General features: G+C 48.5%; 1 protein-coding gene across 1 annotated transcript in view; it reads left to right on the top strand.

Annotated features, from left to right (window-relative positions):
- The first annotated feature begins 5,074 nt into the window (after positions 1-5,074).
- The window catches only part of LOC119963671 (probable E3 ubiquitin-protein ligase HERC3), a 141,174-nt gene continuing 121,246 nt past the window's right edge, over positions 5,075-25,002 (top strand). The window contains exons 1-4 of the mRNA XM_038792988.1: positions 5,075-5,441; positions 10,144-10,300; positions 19,414-19,490; positions 20,888-21,109. Of these exons, the coding sequence (XP_038648916.1) occupies positions 5,261-5,441; positions 10,144-10,300; positions 19,414-19,490; positions 20,888-21,109 (637 nt within the window). The 5' untranslated portion in view covers positions 5,075-5,260. The remainder of the gene's footprint in view (positions 5,442-10,143; positions 10,301-19,413; positions 19,491-20,887; positions 21,110-25,002) is intronic.

Genomic DNA, 25,002 nt, shown 5'->3' with positions numbered 1-25,002 from the left:
GCTCCTCCACCGCTTCTCCCAGCTCCTTAACTTTAACATCCTGGGCGTCCAGCCTCTGGTTCAGCTGATCCACCGCTTTCTGGATTGGGTCCAAGCTGTCCCGCTTCAGCGCTTCAAAACTGGACTTCATTACCTGGAGCATGTTATCCAGCGCCAGCTGGATTGCTGAGTCCGGGTTCCGTGTGTCCGCCATCTTAGGTCCCAGGTAATTTTCTTCCGGTCCTTGTCTCTGTCCCTTTTCTCCTTCTTCTTCTGCCTTCTGGAATCCCGCTGTTCCATATGCCGCAGCCCGCTCCTCAGCGCCTCCGCTGCCGCTTTCCTTCGCCCAGCTCCTTCAATTTTACCTCCTGGGCATCTGAAGTGGGTCCAAGCTGTCCCTCCTCAGCAACTCCAAACTTTTTCTTTTTCCCTTTGTCCTGGAGGAAGGAAGGTCCGTGGGTCCGCCATCTTACCCTGCAGGTCAGCTTCCTCCTTCTCTCTCTCTCTCCTTCTTCCTCACCTGCTGGCCTCCCACACTTACATCATCTGCAGCCCGCTCTCCTCCTCTGTTCCAGGCAGCCTTTCTGCCGCCTCCGTAGTCCCGCTATCGCGGGGAAACAGCTGTTCCAGCCGGCCGGAGTGAGAGCCCACCGAATGTGCGGCTCACTCGGACATCGCCGCCACCGGAAGTCCATTTAATCTAAATCATTAACAAAAATCTGTGGATCCCACATTAGTAACTTTGGAATTGATTCAGAAAATCATTGAGCAGCAATTCACATTTAAAATACACTTTGGGTTAAAAATTTGATTTAATAATAAATTAATAGCAGACATATATACCATTTCTCTGCTATGAAAACAATCTCAACTCAGGTCATGCTTAACCAAGATGGAGTCATGTCAGTCATTTACCTTAACTTGTTTGTGGTGAATTATCCTTCCCATCACAAGTAACAGATCATTACATCATCGACCAACCAAAAGGTGGAGATGGTTGACAGCTTCAAATTTCTTGGTGTGCACATTCCCAAAATTCTGTCCAGGTCCACCCATGCCGACGCTATGACGAAGAAAGTACAACAGTGCCTATACTTCCTCACGAACTAAGGAAATTCGGCATGTCCACCTTGACTCTTACCAATTTTTACAGATGCATCATAGAAAGCATCCTATCTGGCTGCATCACAGCCTGGTATGGCAACTGCTCCGCCCAAGACTGTAAGATATTACAGAGTCGGGAACACAGCCCAGTCCATCACACAAGCCCGCCTCCCATCCATTGACTCTGTCTACACCTCCCGCTGACTTGAGAAAGCGGACAACATAATCAAGGACCCCTCCCACCCGGTGATTCTCTCTTCCAACCTCTTCCGTCAGGCAGAAGATAAAAAAGTCTGAGAACGCGCACTAACAGGTTCAAAAACAGCTTCTTCCCCGCTGTTACCAGACTCCTAAATGACCCTCTCAGGAACTGACCTGATCTCTTCACACATCTTCTCTACTGGGTAGCACCACGCTCCCTATACTTCATCCCATGTTTGTGTCTATGTATTTACATTGTGTATTTATCGTATGTCCTATGTTTCTCATGTATGGAACGATCTGCCTGGACTGTACGCAGAACAATACTTTTCACTGTACATTGGTACATGTGACAAATCTACATCTAAAATGATACAGAGTGATTCAGTTCAGCATCTCACCAAACAATAGCTGCTCCAACATTGTGAAACTCAGAACAGCTGTTGGGCCTTCCACCTTGAATGATTTGTGCCTGAATGTACAGCTGGGCCAGCGCGCCACATCACACCATTAAACGTGAGCTCACGGAATGAAAATGGAGACTATATCTGTAACTTCAGAAGACATCGAAATGGAGGCTTTCATTGTCAATGAGAAGTTAGAACATAGAACATACAGTGCAGAAGGAGGCCATTCGTCCCATCGAGCCTGCACCGACTCACTTTAAGCCCTCACTTCACCCTATCCCCGTAACCCAAACTTTTTGGACACTAAGGGCAATTTAGCATGTACAATCCACCCAGCCTGCACATCTTTGGACTGTGGGAGGAAACCGGAGCACCCGGAGGAAACCCACGTACACACGGGGAGAACGTGCAGACTCCACACAGACAGTGGCCCAGCAGGGAATTGAACCTGGCGCTATGAAGGCACAGTGCTAACCACTGTGCTACCGTGCTGCCATAGTTAGTTTTACCCAGGCTGCCATTGTTAAATGGAAGAAGGTGTCTTACTGATGGAACAGAAAGAAGATCGTCTTCCACCATGTGAAGGATTTGAAAGTAGATCACCGAACAATGAATAAATCAGATTCCTGTAGATGATGTGAGGAGTGAAGAGTGATTAGCAGCGGCACGGTGGCGCAGTGGTTAGCACTGCTACCTCATAGCTTGGGGATGGGACAATTGGGCGCGGCCGTTTTGGCGCGGCCGTTTGGACGCAGCCGTTTGGGCGCCATGGGACAATTGGGCGCAGCCAATTTGGCGCGGCCGTTTGGGCGCAGACGACAGAAATTCTTTTAGTTTTTGTGGCTAGTAACTTGTTGCAAATTGTTGCAAGTAAATTTAAAAACCTTAAATTAGTTCATTTAGTTTAGTTCATTTGGTGATTATGAGCAAGGCTCCTCAAGTACTCAAATTTTCAAATTTAAGAACACTTTCATGTATTCTTTTATCTTTATTGTAAATTAAAAACCTTAAATTAGTTCATTTAGTTAAAAACTAAAGTTAAAAAACCTTTAGTTTAGTTCATTTGGTAATTATGAGCAAGGCTCCTCAAATACTCGATAGCATCCATGTTTTCAAATTTAAGAACAGTTTCATGTATTCTTTTATCTGCATCTCTATACTTTTTAGTTTTTGTGGCGGTTCATGGCCGGCTAGTAACCTTTCATAATATGCATCTCTACCTTTCTGTACTTTACGCAGGCCATCAATTAGTTTCCATATGGTGGGATGATGCATGCCAAGTTCATATTTCAATCGACGGTGGGCTGCCTCCGCATTATTGTTTGTGCGGTCTTCCCCGTTTAATGTTCTCTGATAAAGGTTCCAAATCTCAGGGCGAAATAAAGGTGTTCGTCTACCATTTCCTCGCCTGTTCAGACAACCAACATATGTATCTTCAAACCAGTTCAGTAAATCTTGAAGTTCTTGCGGCAGTTGGGTCGCTAAAGCATCCAGATATTCATTGATTTTGTTCAAAGGTACAAAGGCAATGGCAATAATCATTTTAGCTTTTAACGCGAAATCTGGATCAGTGTTATACAAACTACGGAACCCCATACTAGCTAGATGTTTTTGCATATTTTGAGCTAAATGAAAAAAACATCCTTTTATTTGAACATCAGGGAATATGTCTTTCATAGCACTGTGCGCAGCTTGTTCATAATCACAGACGATTGAACTGGGTTTCAAGTTGGGTTCGATTTCTTTCAATAATGCGAACATTCTTGCATATGTGGTGCGTTGCTTGTTGGGCAAAAGAGCATAAACCGTAGGAGTAACTCCTCCGTGTTTTTTTACCATAATTACATATATCTGAGAAAAGAGGCTGGGAGCAATACTGAATGTGCCATCTGCAAACCATATATCAGATGTCAATAAGTGCTGTAGCCAGCTCTGTCTTCCGAAGATTAATATCCGGTCGTGACCTGGTCCGCTATCACAAAGTAAAAAATTTTCTTCCACTCCTGGTTGAGGGACATACATCCTGTAGCATTCTGGCACAATCAATTGTTGTAAATCACTTGGATTGGTGGGGGCGTTCAATACATAATTACGCTTTCTGCTTATCATTCTCCTCAAAGCAGATATATTAGGAATGGCTGGTAGACTAGCTTGGGATATGTCTGTCAAACATTCATTAACAACTACAGTCGGTGCCTCAAGGGTTTCCTGTGCTCTCTTTTTTATTTTAGTTTTCACGAGTGCAACCTCTACTTGTGCAGCAGAAGCATCATGCGAATGGCTGTTCAGCTGCCTCACCACGTTTGCAGCTTTAGTATGGAGACGTGCTTTGCACCGGTTTTTTTGCTCACAACGCCAAAATTTCACTTCGCTGTCACTTTTGCTTGTTTTGTCAAAGACGTAAAGGAATCCGTTATGAACAAATTTTTCTTTACCACGTTTCGTTGATACTGCCTCAGCCATCATATGGGTATGCGAATTGGTTTAGTTAAAAAATATATAAAAAGATGGTGATAGAACGCACCAGCACCCAACTCAACGCACCCGCACCAGCAGCCAACTCACCTGAGGCTAATTCACAAATAAAGAAATGTTATTTTGGCGCCAAAACGGCTGGCGCCACAACGGCCGCGCCCAAATGGCTGCGCCAAAACGTACCTAACCCCATAGCTCCAGGTTCCCAGGTTCAATTCCGGCCTCGGGTGACTGTGCGGAGTTTGCGCTTTCTCTCCGTTTCTGCAGGTGCTCCGGTTTCCTCCCACAGTCCAAGGATGTGCAGGTTAGGTGGATTGGTCATGCTGAATTGCTCTTAGTGTCCAAATGGTTAGGTGGTGTTACTGGGTTATGAAGATAGGGTGGAGGCATGGGCTTGGGTGGGTGCTCCAAAGGCCGGTGCAGACTCGATGGGCCGAATGGCCTCCTTCTGCACTGTAAATTCTATGATTCTATGAGAGCGGAGGTCTCAAACATAAAACAGTCTCCCATCCACACTGACCCTCTGCACCACATGGGCACATTCTTGTTGCCATTCCCTGGCACAAGCGGGTTCAGGGGCAGGGCCACAGAAAGGGAATGAATTCCCTGATACATGAGAGAGATTCTTAGAGGCAGCCGGGTTGAACCTGTCCCCCGAGTTCAATCCTCATTCACGATTCCGTTTCTCTCTCAGTTCCCTTTCATCACTCTGACGGAACGCTGCAATAACAAAGACTGTTGGGAAACAGAAACTGATCGGTAAATCCAACTCAAAGTTACCTTCCCAAAACAATCCAGCTCTTGTTGCCATTGGCTGGCCCAGTTGGGTCAGAGGCGGGGCCAGAAAAAGGGGATCTCCCAGATAAATAAATATCTTGTGTGTGTGAGAGAGAGAGACTGTCAGACCAATTGGATCTGTAGCAGCAGCAACAGCTCTGGAAGAGGAAGCGATTTGTTTATCTGCCTGACAGCTAAATCTCTGCAGGGAAATAATTTTTCTCTCTCTGGTTGCTGATTGTTTGAAAGAGGAATAATAAAGAGGATCCGAGCGCTGAGAGAGACACAGAGAGACAGACAGACAGAGAGAGAGGAACATGTTGTGTTGGGGGGAGCTGGGCTCAGGAATCCAGCACAAACCCAGCTCACAGACAGAGGGAGTTCTCACAGGGCAGAGAATTCAACATGTTTGCAGCCGGGACGGAGTCACTGTGTTTGTGTTGGGAAACGGGAAGGTTTATATCAAAGTCCGTCGACGGAAGAGGAAAACAGAACCTGGTAAGAAACTCCTGTCTGCAATAGGAAAGGGAATGTTTGAAGATGAAATGATATATAACATTGACGGACATGACGCATGCATTAATTTAGACATATTGCTAAGTAAATGAAGAGTTCAGAATTTGGAACAAACTATATATTTGATAGAGATCCTGGATTATCAATATGAGGTTATTGGGAGACTCCTGTTAAAATCTGGTAATTTCAACTAATTTTGTTTCATCTTTCAAACAGATTTGCACCAGGGATTGTATTCAATGTTGAATTCAATGTTGTGTCTGTCGCGTCCTGCGCATTGCATTCATCTTAAATGCCGTTATAATTTGGGTCAGATTTTGGGAGTTTCGTTTTCCTGCACTCTGCGCCTCCCCGCCCTACCCAATTCCCTTGTCTTGATATTGTTCACTTTCAGTTTCGTTTCTCTCAGTTACAGTCACAGCTGCGTACCCGGCTCTGAATAGAAACCTTTAACCCATTAATCCAAACACACACCATGAACAGCAAGCAGCTTGGTTAACTGACCAAGTTGCTGTGGATTTCAACACCTGTCAATTCCCTAACTGGAACGTTTTGTTACCGGAGGACAAAGTTAACCAGGCGATGGAATATTTTAATACTGTATTTTTTTCATTGGAATTACCTCAATGTGATTTTGGCTTGGTTAAAATTGTCCTCTTTTGAAAACAATGTTGCTTTCTCACTCACTGAGACTTCCTGCAGCCAATTGCCATTCGATCCGAAGTGAATTAATTGTAGAGGAGAGCAGGTTAATTTCTTGCTGTCAGCTACTTTTGTTATTGATTGTCAGAGAAACCTTAAAGTGACAGAAAATAAATTTTGACATCGACAGCTGATGAAGTTCAGACTAGTAGTGCCAACTACGGACAAACAAACAGAAGATGATTGCCCAACGCCCTTGTGAAAAAGTGTTGGTCAAACCTGTATTTGGAGGCAATGATGAGAATAGCTGATCTGTATATATCATTCGTGTTACAATTATATTGCGCACAATTTACACGGTGGGGGGCTGATTTTAACCTATGGACGAGTGGGCAATTATTATTGCCCAGGTTAATCACTCACCCAGGAGCTGACTAGTTGACATTTCGCCTACATCACTGAGGAGCTGGCAAGGACACACCTGAATTTGGTAGATCCTTTTTCAAGATGAGCACATTGGGTTTGGATGGAATCAATAAAATTCTGGATCAGCTGCTAACTTTCTAGCTTTAGGTATAGAGGGCCTCATGGACCTGAGGAACTCTGAGGAACAATTGTGATTACCGAGGAAGAGGGGAGGGGATGTACTTCAAATGGGAAGTGTCCCTTTTCCAAACATCCTTGCATCAATGAATGCAAAGTCAACAACATTACTTTGGTTAGAACTCTGTGGGCAAAGGATGGAGTTGAAAAGTTCAAACTAGGATTTACCATTGTCATAGATATCATAGAATTTACAGTGCAGAAGGAGGCCATTCGGCCCATCGAGTCTGCACCGGCTCTTGGAAAGAGCACCCTACCCAAGGTCAACACCTCCACCCTATCCCCATAACCCAGTAACCCCACCAAACACTAAGGGCAATTTTGGACACTAAGGGCAATTTATCATGTCCAATCCACCTAACCTGCACATCTTTGGAATGTGGGAGGAAACCGGAGCACCCGGAGGAAACCCACGCACACACGGGGAGGATGTGCAGACTCGACACAGACAGTGACCCAAGCCGGAATCGAACCTGGGACCCTGAAGCTGTGAAGCAATTGTGCTATGCACAAGGCTACCGTGTAATGTAACTAGTGGCCAATAGTATTTTCAAATGGTTTCACTGAGTGTATCGATAGGAACAGGAGTGGACCAACCAGCTCCGGTAATATGTTCCACCATTCAGTTAGATCACCGCTGGTCTGTTCCTCAATTCAATTTCCTCAATTATCCCTCAATACCCTTACCGAATAAAATTCATCAATCTCAGTCTTGGAAATTTTTCTCTAATATAAATATTTTATTCAGGAACTTGCACAAACAACAAACTAAACAAATAAAAGCAGAAGTAAAATTATACAACGTAATAAATAACCAACAACCTGCCTCCCGTCCTGCCTTCCCCTCTGCTGACACCTCAATCATCCTTAAATAAATCAATGAAACCCCCCACTGTTTTTGGTGGCTCCGAGTCCCTCCACCCAAGCAAAATCCCTTTCCAGGCTATCAGGGAGGCAAAGTCCAAAACATCGGCCTCTCTCGCCCACTGGAATCCAGGGTCTTCTGACACCCCAAATATTGCTACATTTGGACTTGGGGCCACCTTTACCCCCAACAGCTCGGACGTTATGTCCACAAACCCCAACCGGAACCCCTTTGGCTTCGGACATGCCAAAAACATGTGGACATTATTCGCAGCCTCCCTGGGCTCCACACACACCTGTCCTCTACTCTCTCAAAGAACCTACTCATCCTCACCACCGTCATATGCGCCATGAGAACTACTTTAAACTGAATAAGACTGAGCCTCACACGCGACAAGGATACATTCACCCTTTGCAGAGCCTCCTCCCACATCCCGGACTCCACTTCCACTCCAACCCACCAGCTCCTCCTCCCACTTCCAGTTAATGTCCCCCACCGGGGCCCCCTCCCAATTCATCAGCTCCTTGTAGACCTCGGACACCTTTCCCTCCCCTATCCCCTCCCTCAACAACACCTTATCTTGCAGCCCAAGGGCGGCAACCGGGAAAGGATGGCACCTCTCTCCTCGAAATCCCGGACCAGCAAGTACCTGAAACCATTCCCCCTGGGCAGCTCATACTCTTCCACCAGGTCCTCTAATTTCCCAAATCTACCCCCTATAGAGAGGTCCCCGAATCGCTCAATCCCTGCCTGCCGCCAACCCTGAAACCTCGCATCCAGCCCCTCCCGGTGTAAACCTATGATTATCACAGATCGGTGCCCACACCGAAGTACCCTCCAGTCCCAAATGCTGCCTCCACTGCCCCCCACACCCTCAAGGCCGAAACCACCACTGGGCTCACGGAGTACCTGGCCGGTGATAATGGCAGAGGCTCCGTTAGCAATGTCCTCAAGCTTGTTCCCATACAAGAGGCTGCCTCCATCCGCCCCCATACCAACCCACTCCCCATTTCCTAACCATAACCATGTTTGCCACCCAGGAGTAATTCGTTATATGTATATTTTTTTAAAATAATATTTATTCAAGTTTTTTAATAACAATAACAAATTTTAACAAATTTTCTCCCCGCAAATTAAAACAAACAAGGTGTGTTCCCACACCAAAACAAGAAAAGAACTCTCCCCTCCAAAATAAATAATGACAAATAGCAATCCAAGAAAGAAGAAAATACCATAACAAACCCACTGCCACAAAAACAACCCCCCCCCCCCCCCCCCCCCCCCCCCCCGGGTTGCTGCCGAGCCCGACCATTCTCTACCCCTTCGCCAGGAAATCGAGAAAAGGCTGCCACCGCCGAAAGAACCCCTGTACCGGGTACCCCCTCAGGGCAAATTTCATCCTCTCCAACTTGATTAACCCAGCCATGTCGTTGACCCAGGTCTCCGAACTCGGGGGTCGCGTATCCCTCCACTGTAACAGAATCCTGCGCCGGGCTACTAGAGACGCAAAGGCCAGAATGCCGGTAATTCATTATATTCGGCAACGCCAACCCCCCCTCCTCGCCCCCACTCCAAAAAGCCCTTTTGATCCCTGGGGCCTTCCCCACCCACACAAACCCCGAGCTCAGTGCATTAAAAAAATGTGCGACAGCTCACTCCATGGCCACCACCGGACTCCCCCAGCCTTGGAACTTTTTATTGCCTGAACATCCACAACCCATTGGGAGTAAAGTTCCAAACCTCTACTAATCTTCGTTAAGAAGTACTTCCTCAGTTCATACAAAAATGACCTGGCACCTGTGTGGTGATAACCACTGTAGATATGCATACTTGCAGTAGGGGGATGTATGGCTGTACCTGTAATACAGGTTCCTCCGGTAAGCCCCTGCCGGCTAGCTCCACCCACAGGGAGCTTGTGTATAAATATGCGTGTGAGTCACTCAGACTCTAGTCTTCAGTTGCAGCCGGAGGAATAGCATCACAGAGCAATAAAGCCTCGATTGATCTTGTCTCTCGTCTTTGACTATAATTGTTAGCGCCACAACCTGTTCATTAACTGTCCTCATAACTTAATCCTTTAACCTTGGTATAATTCCAGTGAAGTGACCAATGTTGTGACCGCTCTATTTGCAAGTAAATTGACAGCGGCAAGGCACAAATTTGTTGGTATCCTGTTTGCGTCGATCTTTTACATTCACTGCTCTAATGCAGGTGCCACTGGGATGTCTGACATTTATTGTGCATTCGGAGTTGCCCTGCAAACGCGTTGCTGAGTCATGTTTTGATGTGACTGAGTCGCTTCCTGGGCCATTTCAGAGTCATCCCATTGGTGTGGGAATGGGATGGAGTCATTTATACAGACAGGTTAAATCCCCTAAAGTACATTAGTGAATCAGGTGGGTTTTGGCAATCAGATAGCGCCATGGTGACAGATCTTTTTAAACTGAATTCAAAATTCTCAAGCGGTTAGGGTGGAATTTAAACCCCCAGCCTCTGGATTATTAGTCTCGTCACATAGCCATTGTACTACTGATCCTTAAATATTAATATTTTGTTTATATTCTTTCCCTACAGGTCAATTTATTGAATTCAATGGGCAGAAAATCCACTTTGCGGATAGTGGGATGTCCCACATCCTGTTCCTGTCTGGAGCAGGAAGTCTTTATTGCAGTAAAATTAAATCAAAGGAAACCGCAGCCAAACTGAAAGAATTTCCCATAATGAAACCACAGTAAGTTAAATAAATCAATAAAAACAATTAACCACGCTTTATAGCGGGCATTACATGATTCAGGTGGTTTTTAAGTATTAAAAAGTGATGTTTTTGCCCCGATGGCGTGCGTGGCCACGAATAGGAGGAGGTCGGAGTACTTCCGGCTTTACCGAGGGACCAGGCAGGGTTGCCCCCTGTCCCCCTTGTTGTTTGCACTGGCAATCGAGCCGCTGGTGATGGCGTTGAGAGATTCAGAGAGGTGGAGAGGCTTGGTGCGAGGTGGAGAGGAAGATAGGGTGTCGTTGTATGCCGACGACCTGTTACTGTATGTGGCGGACCCGGTGGGAGGGATGCCAGGAGTGATGGAGTTGCTAGCCGAGTTTGGGACCTTTTCAGATTATAAATTAAACTTAGGCAAGAGCGAGGTGTTTCTGGTGCACCCTGGAGACCAGGAGGAATGAATTGGTAGGCTCCCGCTTAGGCGGGCAGGGGAGAGCTTTAGGTACCTGGGGGTGCAGGTGGCCAGGGACTGGGGGACTCTTCACAAGCATAACTTCACCAGACTGGTAGATCAGATGGAGGAGGAGTTCAGGAGGTGGGACATGCTGCCATTGTCGTTGGCGGGGAGGGTACAGTCTGTCAAAATGACGGTGCTTCCGAGGTTCTTGTTCCTTTTTCAGTGCCTGCCCATATTTATCCCCAGGGCCTTCTTTAGGAGAGTGACCAGCAGTATTCTGAGCTTTGTGTGGGCACATGGGACTCCGAGAGTGAGGAGGGTGTTCCTGGAGCGAGGGAGGGATAGAGGCGGGCTGGCGCTGCCCAACCTTCTGGGGTACTACTGGGCAGCCAATGTGTCAATGGTGTGTAAATGGGTGATGGAGGGGGGAGGGGCGGCGTGGAAAAGAATGGAGATGGCGTCATGTAGAGGTACGAGCCTGGGTGCCATGGTAACGGCACCTTTTACCGCTCTCCCCTAAGAGGTTTACCACGAGCCCGGTGGTGGCGGCGACCCTAAGAATCTGGGGACAGTGGAGACGGCATCGGGGGGAAACAGGGGGCTCGATGGAGGCTCTACTGGGTGGCAACCATCGGTTCATCCCGGGGAACACGGATGGGGGATTCAGGGGTTGGCAAAGGGCGGGCATCAGCAAATTGAGGGACCTGTTTATTGGCGGGAGGTTTGCGGGCCTTGGGGAACTGGAAGATAAATTTGGGCTTCCCCAAGGGAACATATTCAGATACCTGCAGGTAAAGGCGTTTGCTAGGCGACAGGTAGAGGGATTCCCTTTGCTGCCCTCGCAGGGGACGATGGACAGAGTGCTTTCGGGGGTGTGGGTAGGAGAGGGGAAGGTGTCTGACATCTATAAGGTAATGCAGGAGGTGGAGGAGTCGTCAGTGGAGGAGCTGAAGGCTAAATGGGAGGAGGAACTCGGGGAGCAGATAGAGGACGGGACGTGGGCAGAGGCCTTGGAGAGAGTCAACTCTTCCTCTTCATGTGCGAGGCCTAGTCTCATCCAATTTAAGGTGCTGCACCGGGCCCACATGTCCGGGACTAGGATGAGTAGGTTCTTTGGGGGTGAGGACAGGTGCACCAGATGTTCGGGGAGTCCAGCGAACCACGCCCATATGTTCTGGGCATGCCCAGCACTGGAAGAATTCTGAAGGGGATGGCGGGGACGGTGTCGAAGGTGGTTGGATCCAGGGTCAAACCAGGGTGGGGACTCGCGATTTTTGGAGTTGCGGTAGAGCCGGGAGTGTAGGAGGCGAAAGAGGCCGGTGTCCTGGCCTTTGCGTCCCTAGTAGCCCGCCAAAGGATTCTGTTACAATGGAAGGATGTAAGGCCCCCAAGCGTGGAGACCTGGATCAGTGACATGGCGGGATTTATAAAATTGGAAAAGGTCAAATTTGCCCTGAGAGGATCAATACAAGGGTTCTATAAACGATGGCAGCCTTTTCTGGACTTCCTGGCTCAGAGATAGGTAACTTGGTCAACAGCAGCAGCAACCCGGGGTTGGGGGTGGGGGGGGGGGGGGGGGGGGGGGGGTGCATTATTGTAGTGTTTATTCTGTAACTTTATAGTGTGTTAATTTGCGTTGTTGTTAAAATGCTGGGTTGTTCATGGGGATGGGGCGAATGTATATGATTGTTAATATTATTGTTATTTTCGGTATTTTACTGAGGTGCGTCAATGTTGTATAAAATCAAAATTTTTCAATAAAAATTATTTTTTAAAAAAGTGATGTTTTTGTTTGATTCTGCACCATTGCATTTAGATTGAGTTGCTGTCTAAATGTTGGAATGATGTGGAGATGCCGGCGTTGGTCTGGGATGGGCACAGTAAGAGATCTTCCAACACCAGGTTTATCTGGAATCACCAGCTTCCGGAGCGCAGCTCCTTCATCACCTGATTCCAAATAACCCTGTTGAATGAAATGAAAATCGCTTATTGTCACAAGTAGGCTTCAAATGAAGTTACTGTGAAAAGCCCCTAGTCGCCACATTCCGACGCCTGTTTGGGGAGGCTGGTACAGGAATTGAACCGTGCTGCTGGCCTGCCTTGGTCTTCTTTCAAAGCCAGCGATTTAGCCCAGTGTGCTAAACCAGTCCCAACCTGCTGTTGGGAGACTCCTTAACTGTTGGACGTAATGATTTTTTGATTTGATTTGATTTATTATTGTCACATGTATTAGTATACAGTGAAACGTATTGTTTCTTGCATGCTGTACAAACCATGCATTCCGTACATAGGGAAGGAAGGAGAGGCTGCAGGATATAATGTTACAGTTATAGCAAGGTGTAGAGAAAAGATAAACTTTTTTTTAAAATATAATTTTTATTGACATTTTTTACAGAAAATATAACAAACAGTAACAAGCAACAATAAAACAACATAATGAGTATAACACCCCCAAGACCGTAGCAACGCATTTAACGCACCCCCCCCCCCACCCCCCAAACCCAGTAAACAACAAGAGAACGTAAAAATAAATTTAAATTAAATAAACCTAGTCAACGCCCCCCGCCCCCCCGGGTTGCTGCTGCTGCTGACCCAGTACACTATCGTTGAGCCAGAAAGTCGAGGAAAGGCTGCCACCGCCTAAAGAACCCTTGTTCCGATCCCCTCAGGGCGAATTTGACCTTCTCCAGCTGAATAAATCCCGCCATGTCATTGATCCAGGTCTCCACGCTTGGGGGTCTCGCATCCTTCCACTGTAGCAAGATCCTCCGCCGGGCTACTAGGGACGCAAAGGCCAAAACACCGGCCTCTCTCGCCTCCTGCACTCCCGGCTCCACCGCAACCCCAAAAATCGCGAGTCCCCAGCCTGGCTTGACCCTGGATCCTACCACCCTCGACACCGTCCTCGCCACCCCCTTCCAGAACTCCTCCAGTGCCGGGCATGCCCAGAACATATGGGCATGATTCGCTGGACTCCCCGAAACCTGACACACCTGTTTTCGCCCCCAAAGAACCTACTCATCCTAGACCCGGACATGTGGGCCCGGTGCAGCACCTTGAATTGGATGAGGCTAAGCCGCGCACATGAGGAGGAAGAGTTAGCCCTCTCCAGGGCATCAGCCCATGTCCCATCTTCGATCTGTTCCCCCAGTTCCCCCTCCCACTTAGCCTTTAGCTCCTCTACTGATGCCTCCTCCACCTCCTGCATTACCTTGTAGATATCAGATATCTTCCCATCCCCGACCCAGACCCCTGAAAGCACCCTGTCACTCACCCCCCTCGCGGGAAGCAAAGGGAATCCCTCCATCTGCCGCCTAGCAAACGCCTTTACCTGCAGGTACCTGAACATGTTCCCCGAGGGGAGCTCAAATTTCTCCTCCAACTCCCCCAGGCTCGCAAACCTTCCATCAATGAACAGGTCCCTCAGCTGTCTGATGCCCGCTCTGTGCCAACCCTGGAACCCCCATCAATGTTCCCCGGGACTAACCGATGGTTCCCCCTTAGCGGAGCCTCCATCGAGCCCCTCACTTCCCCCCTATGTCGCCTCCACTGCCCCCAGATCTTGAGGGTAGCCGCCACCACCGGACTCGTGGTATACCTTGTAGGAGGGAGCGGCAACGGCGCCGTTACCAGGGCCCCCAGACTTGTGCCTCCACAGGACGCCATCTCCAAACTTTTCCATGCTGCCCCCTCCCCCTCCACCACCCACCTGCGCACCATCAACACATTGGCCACCCAATAATACCCCGAGAGATTGAGTAGCGCCAGCCCCCCACCATCTCTACCCCGCTTCAAGAAGACCCTCTTCACCCTCGGGGTCCCATGCGCCCAAATAAAGCTCATGATGCTGCTAGTCACCCTCCTAAAAAAGGCCCTAGGGATAAAGATGGGCAAACACTTAAAAAGGAACAAGAACCTCGGGAGCACCGCCATTTTGACGGACAGCACTCTACCCGCCAGCGATAGCAGCACCATGTCCCACCTTTTAAATTCCTCCTCCATCTGCTCCACAAGCCTGGTAAAATTAAGCTTGTGGAGAGTCCCCCAACTCCTGGCCAACTGCACCCCCAGGTACCTAAAACTCTTCACTGCCCTCTTAAACAGGAGCCTCCCAATTCCCTCCTCCTGATCACCCGGGTGCACTACAAATACCTCGCTCTTGCCCAGATTTAACTTGTAGCCCGAGAAGCTCCCAAACTCAGCCAACAGCTCCATCACCCCCGGCATTCCCCCCTCTGGGTCCACCACATACAGCAGCAGGTCGTCCGCATACAGCGATAACCGATGTTCCTCCCCACCCCGCACCAGACCCCTCCACCTCCCCGACTCCCTCAACGCCAAAGCCAGAGGTTCAATCGCCAGTGCAAAAAGCAAGGGGGACAGGGGGCACCCCTGCCTGGTCCCACGGTAGAACCTGAAGTACTCTGATCTCCTTCCATTAGTAACTACACTCGCCATTGGGGCCTCATAAAGCAACCTCACCCATTTGATGAACCCCTCCCCAAATCCAAACCGCTCTAGCACCTCCCACAGGTACCCCCACTCAACTCTATCAAACGCCTTCTCTGCATCCAGCGCCACCACTATCTCCGCCTCCCCCTCCACCGCCGGCATCATAATAACATTTAACAATCTCCGCACATTCGTGTTAAGCTGTCTTCCCTTGCCAAATCCTGTCTGATCCTCATGTATCACCCCTGGCACACAGTCCTCTACCCTGGTGGCCAGGATCTTCGCCAGCAACTTAGCGTCCACATTGAGGAGCGAGATTGGCCTGTATGATCCACACTGCAGGGGGTCTTTATCCCGCTTCAGGATTAAAGAAATCAGCGCCCGTGACATCGTCGGGGGCAAAGCCCCCCCTCCCATGCCTCATTGAAGGCTCGCACCAACAGGGGGCCCACCAGGTCCGCATACTTTTTATAAAATTCCACCGGGAACCCATCCGGCCCTGGTGCCTTTCCTGACTGCATTTGACCAATCCCCCTGACTAGCACCCCCCCACCGGTGGCTCCGACCGGTACAGTTCCTCGTAAAAGTCCCTAAAGACCCCGTTCACCTCTGCCCCCCTCCGCACCACATTCCCACCCTTATCCATCACTCCACCAATTTCCCTAGCCGCATCTCCCCTGCGGAGCTGATGCACCAGCATCCTGCTCGCCTTCTCCCCATACTCATAAACCGCGCCTTGCGCCTTCCTCCACTGTGTCTCCGCCTTTTTGGTGGTCAGCAAGTCGAACTTGGCCTGCAAACTACGCCGTTCCCCCAGCAATCCCTCCTCCGGGGCCTCCACGTACCTATCCACATCCAGGAGCTCCCCCACCAGTCTCTCCCTCTCCCTCTTCTCCCTCCTTTCCCTATGGGCCCGGATGGAAATCAGCTCCCCCCGGATCACTGCCTTCAGAGCCTCCTAAACCATCCCCACCCGGACCTCCCCCGTGTCGTTGGTCTCAAGATACCCCTCAATACTTCCCCGGACCCTCCTACACACCTCCTCATCAGCCAGCATCCCCACATCCAGACGCCACAGCGGGCGCTGGTCCCGCGCCTCCCCATCTCCAGCTCGACCCAGTGCGGAGCATGGTCTGAAATTGCTATGGCCGAATACTCGGCATCCTGCACCCTCGGGATCAATCCCCTGCTCAGGACAAAAAAATCTATTCGGGAGTAAACCCTATGCACATGGGAGAAAAAGGAATACTCCCGCGCCCTCGGCCTCCCAAACCTCCAGGGATCCACCCCTCCCATCTGGTCCATAAACCCCCTCAGCACCTTGGCCGCCGCCGGCCTCCTACCCGTCCTTGACTGGACCGGTCTAGTGGGGGATCTAGCACTGTGTTAAAGTCTCCCCCCATGATCAGGCCCCCCGCCTCCAGGTCCGGAATGCGGCCCAACATACGCTTCATAAAGCCAGCATCATCCCAATTCGGGGCATACACATTTACCAGCACCACCTTCTCCCTGCAGCCTACCCTTCACCATAACAAATCTGCCCTCCTTGTCCGCCACCACCTCAGCCGCCTCGAACGCCACACTCTTCCCCACCAGAATCGCCAGCCCCCGGTTCTTCGTGTCTAATCCTGAGTGGAAAACCTGCCCCACCCACCCCTTCCCCAGACGAACCTGGTCCGCCACCTTCAAGTGGGTCTCCTGGAGCATAGCCACGTCCGCCTTCAGCCCCTTCAAATGAGAAAATACCCGAGCCCGTCTAACCGGCCCATTCAGCCCCCTCACGTTCCAGGTGATCAGCCAGATCAGAGGGCACCCCGCCCCCCTCCCCCGCCGACTAGCCATAGCTCATCGACTGCTCGCCCCAGGCCAGCACACCCCGCCCGACCTGTTCCCCATGACGATACCGTCTCTCCTCTAGCCCCGACCCACACCTGCTCCTTCCTGGCCATTCCAGCAGCAACCCCCCTCCAGGCTAGGACCCCTCCTAGCCGCGACGCACCCTCCATGGTACTTCCGTGAGTCAGCTGACTTCTGCTGACCCCGGCAACTCCCGCCAAAACCCGGCCCCTCCCGACATGGGGTCATCCCCCCTCCTGCCACACCTCCTTGACACCACTTCAGCACGGGAAAAAACCAGTAGAGGCCACGCCCCCACCGCCAGCTCCACCCCTCCAGCCCCGCAGTGCGGGAAACCAGAGAAAAGCCCGCGCTTTCACACTGCCCCAACCCACCCTTCTGACGCAGCTCCCAAATACCAGCTCCACCCCATCCCCCAGCCCCGTACAGCAGAAAAAACAAACCCCCAACATTCCCCACATAACACAAAACCATACCCAACAGAACCACCCGGAAACAGAGCAAGAACCAGCATAAAAAACACATGTCAAAATTACAAAAACAGCAACAGCAAAAACAGCAACAACAGTAGTACATAGGACCCCGCAGCCCCCAAACCCTAGTTCGAGTCCAGCTTCTCTGCCTGTACAAAGGCCCACGCCTCCTCCGGGGACTCAAAGTAGTAGTGCCGGTCCATATATCTTACCCACAGACGCGCAGGCTGCAGCATTCCAAATTTGACCTGCTTGGCATGCAGCACCGCCTTCGTCCGGTTAAACCCGGCCCGCCGCTTAGCCACCTCCGCACTCCAGTCCTGGTAGATTCGCACTACCAAGTTCTCCCACTTACTGCTCCTCTCCTTCTTGGCCCAGCGCAGCACGCACTCCCGGTCACTGAACCGATGGAACCGCACCAGCACCGCCCGCGGGGGTTCATTCGCCTTGGGCCTCCTGGCCAGCACTCTGTGGGCTCCCTCCAGCTCCAGGGGCATATGGAAGGACCCCGCCCCCATCAACGAATTCAGCATCGTGGCCACATAGGACGGAAGATACGACCCCTCCAGCCCCTCCGCCAGGCCCAGGATCCTCAAATTCGTTCGCCTCGTGCGAAAGTCCAGCTCCTCCAAGCGGTCTTGCCACTTTTTGTGAAGTGCCTCGTGCAACTCCACCTTACCCACGAGGACCACGGCCTCCTCCTCCCGCTAAGCGGCCTGCTGCTGCAACTCCTGAATGGCCGCCCCCTGGGCTGTCTGGGTTTCAAGCAGCTTGTTGGTAGTCGCCTGCAGGGAGTCCAGCAGCTCAGCCTTCAGCTCCGCAAAACAACGCAGAAGAGAGGCCTGCTGCTCCTGTGCCCCCTTCCACCAGTCCTCGGGTGCTCCGTCGGCCGCCATTTTGTCCTCCTTCCCCCGTTTTCCCTGGGGAGCTGCTGCAGCCTTTTCCTTTGCCCCACTCCGGGTAAGCGCCATAAATTTCGGGGAATGTTCCTCCAAACACCTTCCCCCACCGGGAATCATTGAAACAGCGCCGTTTGGGGCCCTAAAACAGGCCCAAAAGTCCTTTGATTGCGGGAGCTGCCGAACGTGCGGCTTAGCTCCGCATCACCGCAACCGGAAGTCGAGAAAAGATAAACTTAATATGAGGAAGATCCTCAAAAGTCTGATGGCAGTAGGGAAGAAGCTGTTCTTGAGTCAGTTGGTACGTGACCTCAAACTTTGGTATCTTTTTCCCGATGGAAGGAGGTGGAAGAGAGTATGTCCGGGGGAGCGTGGGGCCCTTAATTATGCTGGCTGCCTTTCTGAGGCAGCGGGAATTATGGATAGAGTCAATGGATGGGAGGCTGGTTTGCGTGATGGACTGGACTACATTCACAACCTTTTGTAGTTTCCTGCGGTCTTGGGCAGAGCAGGCTCCATACCAAGCTGTGATACAACCAGAAAGAATGCTTTCTATGGTGCATCTGTAGAAGTTGGTGAGAAATTTCACCCTTCGCCTCCCAACAGCTAAAAGGAAATTATTGCCAAAATTGTAAAGTTCCATTCACAAGTGTCAGATTTGATTATGGGCTGAAATCTCCAGGGTGGAACATAAACGACAAAACCCAAAATCAGGAGGCATGAGTCCCACCAACTGAACCAAGACTGACTCACTAGGGTGGATTTGGCCACTGTTTACCCAGTGATATATCTCTGCAGGCTTTGTACGTTTCCCATCGCCAATGTGGAGGAACAAGGACAAGAGAAATTCTCTAGCCTACTGTTGCATTTTGAAGTCCAATGTTAAGATACTGTAAAGCATTACGAAATAGTCTCTCGCCAAATCAATTGGATGTATTGCTGAGAGATTTTGGGTATGATGTGCCATTATGTTTATGCTGCGTTTCTGTTTAGGTTACTTAAGTGTTTGAGGACCAGAAAAATAATTCAAGTGGCCTGCGGCAACAATCACTCACTGGCACTGTCCAAAGGTAAATGTTCAACTGAAACATTTGTGCTGTCACTTAATTGGAAGCAGATTGAAAATAAGAAGCTGTGCACCTGGTCCAGTGGTTTACCAGGCCTGAGCTTCGCATCATACGTAACACGGCTGTCCTATTTATGGTTTATATTGAGATGTTTGTATTTAGTCGAATGGCAAATTGGCACCAGGTACAACAAAAGCCAGGCCAATCAGTGAATAAAACTTGAAAAAAAATTATGCTTTGGTTTAATATTTTTCTAATTTAGAAAACTGAGAAGGGACCTATTGTCGGTTTCTGGTAACACCCGCTGCCAGGTGATTCTTTTAGCTGACCGTATCCGTCAGGACCGCGCTCTTACTTCTGGCTCGGTAAATTCTGGCTTCAAATCCCACCTCTGGACTTGTGCACGAAGGAATCGAGGCTGTCACTCCAGTGCGGTACTGAACGAGTGTTCAAGTTGCCTTTTTTGCCTTCAACGTGCGAAAGATCAACAAAGTATTTTTTTTTGTGCTTGGGATGTAGGCATTACTGACACATCACATGCTGGCATAATGATTTGCACAATCGAGTGGTTTCCCAGGCCACTTCAGAGAGCAATGAATCGACAGATGCATATTTTCTTTTTAACTGGATTAAAATTTTCAAACTGCCATGTAGGGATTTGAACCCATGGTTGGCAAAGGAGCTGATACTACGCAACTGCGTCATCAGGAACGATGTCTGTCCATCAATCTCTTCCGTTCTGCCCTAGGACAGCTGCTGACTGAAGTCCCACGCACATGAATCTTGAGCTACTATGGAGTAGCTGAGATGCTTTCCCACCTTGTGAAACCTGCCTGTTCCTGGAATCCCAGGACCTCAGGTCTGGCGATTGACTGCAGTTCCACTCCTGTCCACTACGGTTTCTAGCGCTGCATAGACTAGAGAGCTGCCGCCCAATCAGCTTGGCTGGCTGTTCTGCATGCTGGGACTTCCTCCCTAGCGAGGGGGTGAGAGTATTGCCTGAAATCAATTAAGGCTTGTCGGAGCGTGAAATCGCTGGAGGGCAAACTCTGACATTGGGGAACTGGGCGGCGGGATTAGAAAGCCAGTCATCCTAAACATCGTTGCCCATATACTAGTCCCCACTCACCAGAACTATCCTGAGCGGGACTCACACCCTTCTGATTCAAAGCTGAGCACATCACCACTGATTGGAATATGTATATTGAGCACTGCAGGAGGATTGGTTTGTTGGCTATTTGTGACTTAATGTTTAATACCCTGAACATGATCCAGATTCAGTACTTTATAGAAATTGGTTTACAGTAGAAATCAGTTTTTCTATATCCCAGATCCATTTGTAAGAGTTAAACGTAATCATGTCAAACTTTGAGTAATTTTTCTCTCATTGTCCTTGAAAGATGGTGAACTCTTTGCCTGGGGACAGAACACTTGTGGCCAGCTTGGTATTGATACAAACGGTGCCTCCCAGCCCGTCCCTCAGTGTGTGACATCTCTCACTGGGATGCCTGTAGCTCAGATCACTGCCGGAGGAGACCACAGCTTCACCCTGTCTCTCTCAGGGGCAGTGTTCGGTTGGGGAAGAAACAATCACGGGCAGCTGGGGCTCAAAGACACCGAAGGTAAGAGCGTTTCTACAAACTGTTGTCCCTCCTGTTCCTTTATGCAGATGATACAAAGTTGGGTGGGAGGGTGAGCTGTGAGGAGGATGCAGAGATGCTTCAGCTGGATTTGAACAGGCTGAGCGAGTGGACACATGCATGGCAGGTGCAGTATAATGTCGATAAATGTGAGGTTATCCATTTCGGGAGCAAAATTAGGAAGGCAGATTATTATCTGAATGGGTGTAAATTGAGAGAGGTGGATACTCAGCAAGACTTTGGTCCTCGTGCATCAGTCGCTGAAAGTAAGCATGTAGGTACAGCAGGCAGTAAAGGAGGCAAATGGTATTTTGGCCTTCATAGCTCGGGGATTTGAGTACAGGAATAGAGATGTTTTGCTGCAATTCTTTAGGACATTGGTGAGGCTACACCTGGAGTATTGTGTGTAGTTTTGGTGTCCTTATCTGAGAAAGAATGTTCTTGCTGTGGAGGGAGTGCAGTGAAGGTTTACCAGACTGATTCCTGGGATGGCTGGACTGTTGTATGAGGAGAGACTAAGTCAATTGGGATTATATTTTAGAAGCGTGGGAGGGGATTTCATAACTGGATAGACAGGGTAGATTCGGAAAGAATGTTCCCGATGGTGGGGGAATCCAGAACTAGAGGTCATGGTTTGAGGATAAGAGGTAAACTAGGACTGAGATGGGAAGATATTTCTTCACTCAGAGCGAGGCCAACTGTGGAATTCGCTACCGTAGAAAGTAGTTGAGGCCAAAACATTGTGTAATTTCAAGAAAGAAATAGATATAGCTCTTGGGCCTAAAGGCATCAAGGGATTATGGGGAGGAAGGCGGAATCAAATTATTGATCTGGATGATCAGCCATGATCACAATGAATGGTGGAGCAGGCTCCATGGGCTGAATGGCCTCCTCCATTCAAAGGACAAGTTTGCATCCTGTCCAAAGTGAGAGAATCATTTAACAATGGCTTGGATTTTACGGTCAGTGAAAAATGGAGGCCCTCACCACCTGCTTTGAAAAAAACAGTCCAGAACTTTTCCTGATGTTGATTTCATTCTGGAACCAGTGAGAGGGGATCTCTGGTGTCCCGCAACAGTGACATCATCAGGCTAAGCATTCAGTTGCTTTGAAGCATTCTAACTGACAGAAAGTCAGGACATAACAAGTGGATTTCCTTGTACATGTTTTACAATTTTGCAGAAAGTAAAATAAAGATTAGGGAGCAGACATTGGATTCAGGGAGAAACTGAAATACCACAAACCAAGTTAATTAAAAAAAAATTTTTTTTTTTAAATCTGCATGATTTAGCATGGAATAGAAAATTAAATGAGTTTTTCAGGGCCAGAGGGGTTGTTTGCAGTAATCTTGGCTTATGATGCTGCGAGAAATTCAGATAAAACTCATTCAACAAGATGTAACTTTTTCAAGAGCCATACGATTATGAACTAATAGCAAAAAAAGTGGAAGGTGCCATCAAATCAATGATTTCAAATTGATTTTCGCCTTGTTGCTCTGTTTAGTTCCCAACAGCATCGTCAATACTGTGGGTATTTCTATTTATCTCGGTGAACCACAAGCCTTCCTTTATATCGATCAAATGACCACACAATCAGTTAGTTAGTTCAAAAGATGGTTTATTTACATACACAAGAGTTATGTCGAAATGCAAACACAATATCTACTATGAGTTAAACTACACCTATCAGCTACAATAACCTATACTTAACTTTAGGGTGACCGGCACTGTGCAAATGGATAAGGCCTTTATCTGGATTTCATTTGGCTGGTTCAAAGAAAGTTGCTCTGTCTCTTCTGGGCTCATCCATCAGGTAGCGAACTTAGTCTTGAACTTAGCTGGCTGTTCCTGCTGCGATTGGGTTGGCACAGGCTGGATCCAAAAGAGACAGAACACATGGCTGCGCACTCTTTTATTCCTCTGGGATTTTGTGGTCTTTGGGGCGGTCCTTAACCTTGGACCCAATAGTTCGACAGGGCTCTGATCACTCTCTTCGATTTTGGCCAATAAAGGGGCGGGTGCCTTGGTAGCTGGGCAGGTCCTTAGCGGTCATAGACCTTGGCAGTTGTGCTTTCTTAGCAAGGGGAGTGCCGCCAATCAGTCTGTGGCTGGACCGGTTGCTTGATTGGAGTTCTATTGTCCTGGGAAAATGGGCCATTGAAATGTAAATGAGCAGGGGTTTCGGTTAGATCTGGTTACCTGTGTTTTAGATACACATAGGGTGTGTATTTGTCTGAGTCCTGGGTTGGCCATAATTCCCATGGTCCTTTGCAGGTGGCCATCTTAGATGGCTACAGCCTGCATGGACTTCAATAGTGCAACATTTGGGGAAGTGGGGAATCACTAACAGCAACTCCTGGATATCTGCGTCTGACTGGGTATGTGCAGACACCAGATGTTACTGTCAGTTTCACAATGTTTCTTATCACCAGTTTCTCAGTTATTACAGCCGTACAATCTGGGCCAATATTTCTTTTTATTCTTTAGTGGGATCTGGACGTCGCTGGCTGGGCCAGCATTTATTGTCCATCCCTGAGGGAATTTAAGAATCAACCACATTGCTGTGGATTTGGTAGTCACATGTAGGCCAGACCAGGTAGGGACGACAGATTTCCTTCCCAAAAGGACATCCGTGAACCAGTTGGATTTTTATGACGATTGATTTATAGTAACCTTTGGACTTTTAATGTCAGATTTTCTTTTAAATTGAATTAAAATTTCACCATCTGCCATGGTGAGATTTGAAACCTGGTCCCCAGAGAATGACTGTGGGTCTCTAGGATTACTAGTCGAGCGATAATACGGTGACATTATAGAAATGTACAGCATGTGAGGAGTTAATGTCATGTTATAATTAGCCACTAGATGGAGCTAGGGACAGTACTATAAAAGGCACTGGCTCTTAGGTTTCTGGGAGAGAGTGGAGTAGAGGAGAGGAGACTGGAGTGAAGCACATTGTAGAGCTGGAGAGGATAGAATATAGTTACAATTAGAATACAGAGATAGTGTTAGGGAGTGTAGTTTAATATAATTATTTGTTTACTATAGGAACTTTAATTTAAGTAGTGTAAATAAATTTAGCTTCGTTGATGAGCCTAGCTTCAAGTACCTCCCCTTATATATGTTCTTGAATGTCACCAATTAAATGAGTATTGAGGCAGAAATGTCTTGCGTGATTCATCGATCATTGTTTGATGGAAACAGACACCTCGACAGGTGCTTTCGACCATCTGTTCTGTTGTTAAGAAACCATAATCTTAGAAGTAGGTATTTGTGGAAAATCAAAGCATGATGACAATGTGTGCAATTTAATTCAGAGTATTCTTGGATTTGGGGTGACTTATGCTGTGAGCAACTCAAACAAAATTAAGAGATGAGTTATGATAGCATGTGAGGTTTTCACAGATTTAATCATTACACATATAAGGAATGGGAACAAAACACATGTGCTGTAAATTGGAATAATAGATTTCTTTCAGTTGTGGCTCAAATTGACCGAACGTTAGTGATGAGAAAGAGACAAGGTTGTTTGAAGTGTTTTACAGGCGCCTTTACTGCTGCGGCAAAGATGATATGATTCTTTAAGAGTTGATGGGAGTTGGTGGGAGGGATTGTCAAGACAAGTTGGCCTCTTCCACTTGGCTTGACAACACGATTGAACAAAAGGAATGGTTGTCTTCTGAAGCTGTAATTTGGCAGCATTGAGAAAGAGATTTTGATTCATGGGATCTCTGCCCTGAACAGACCAGTGTCAGCTCCAGCTTTCAATTGGCCACAACAGAGGATGGGCTGAAATATAATTCACCTCAGATCGCCATTGGGCAACAGTGAACATTTTAGCAATATTAAAAACAAAATACTGCAAATGCTGGCGAT

This window comes from Scyliorhinus canicula, chromosome 3, assembly GCF_902713615.1.
Source record: "Scyliorhinus canicula chromosome 3, sScyCan1.1, whole genome shotgun sequence".
Classification (NCBI taxonomy): Eukaryota; Metazoa; Chordata; class Chondrichthyes; order Carcharhiniformes; family Scyliorhinidae; genus Scyliorhinus; species Scyliorhinus canicula.
This window is presented reverse-complemented; position numbering and strand designations above follow the sequence as displayed.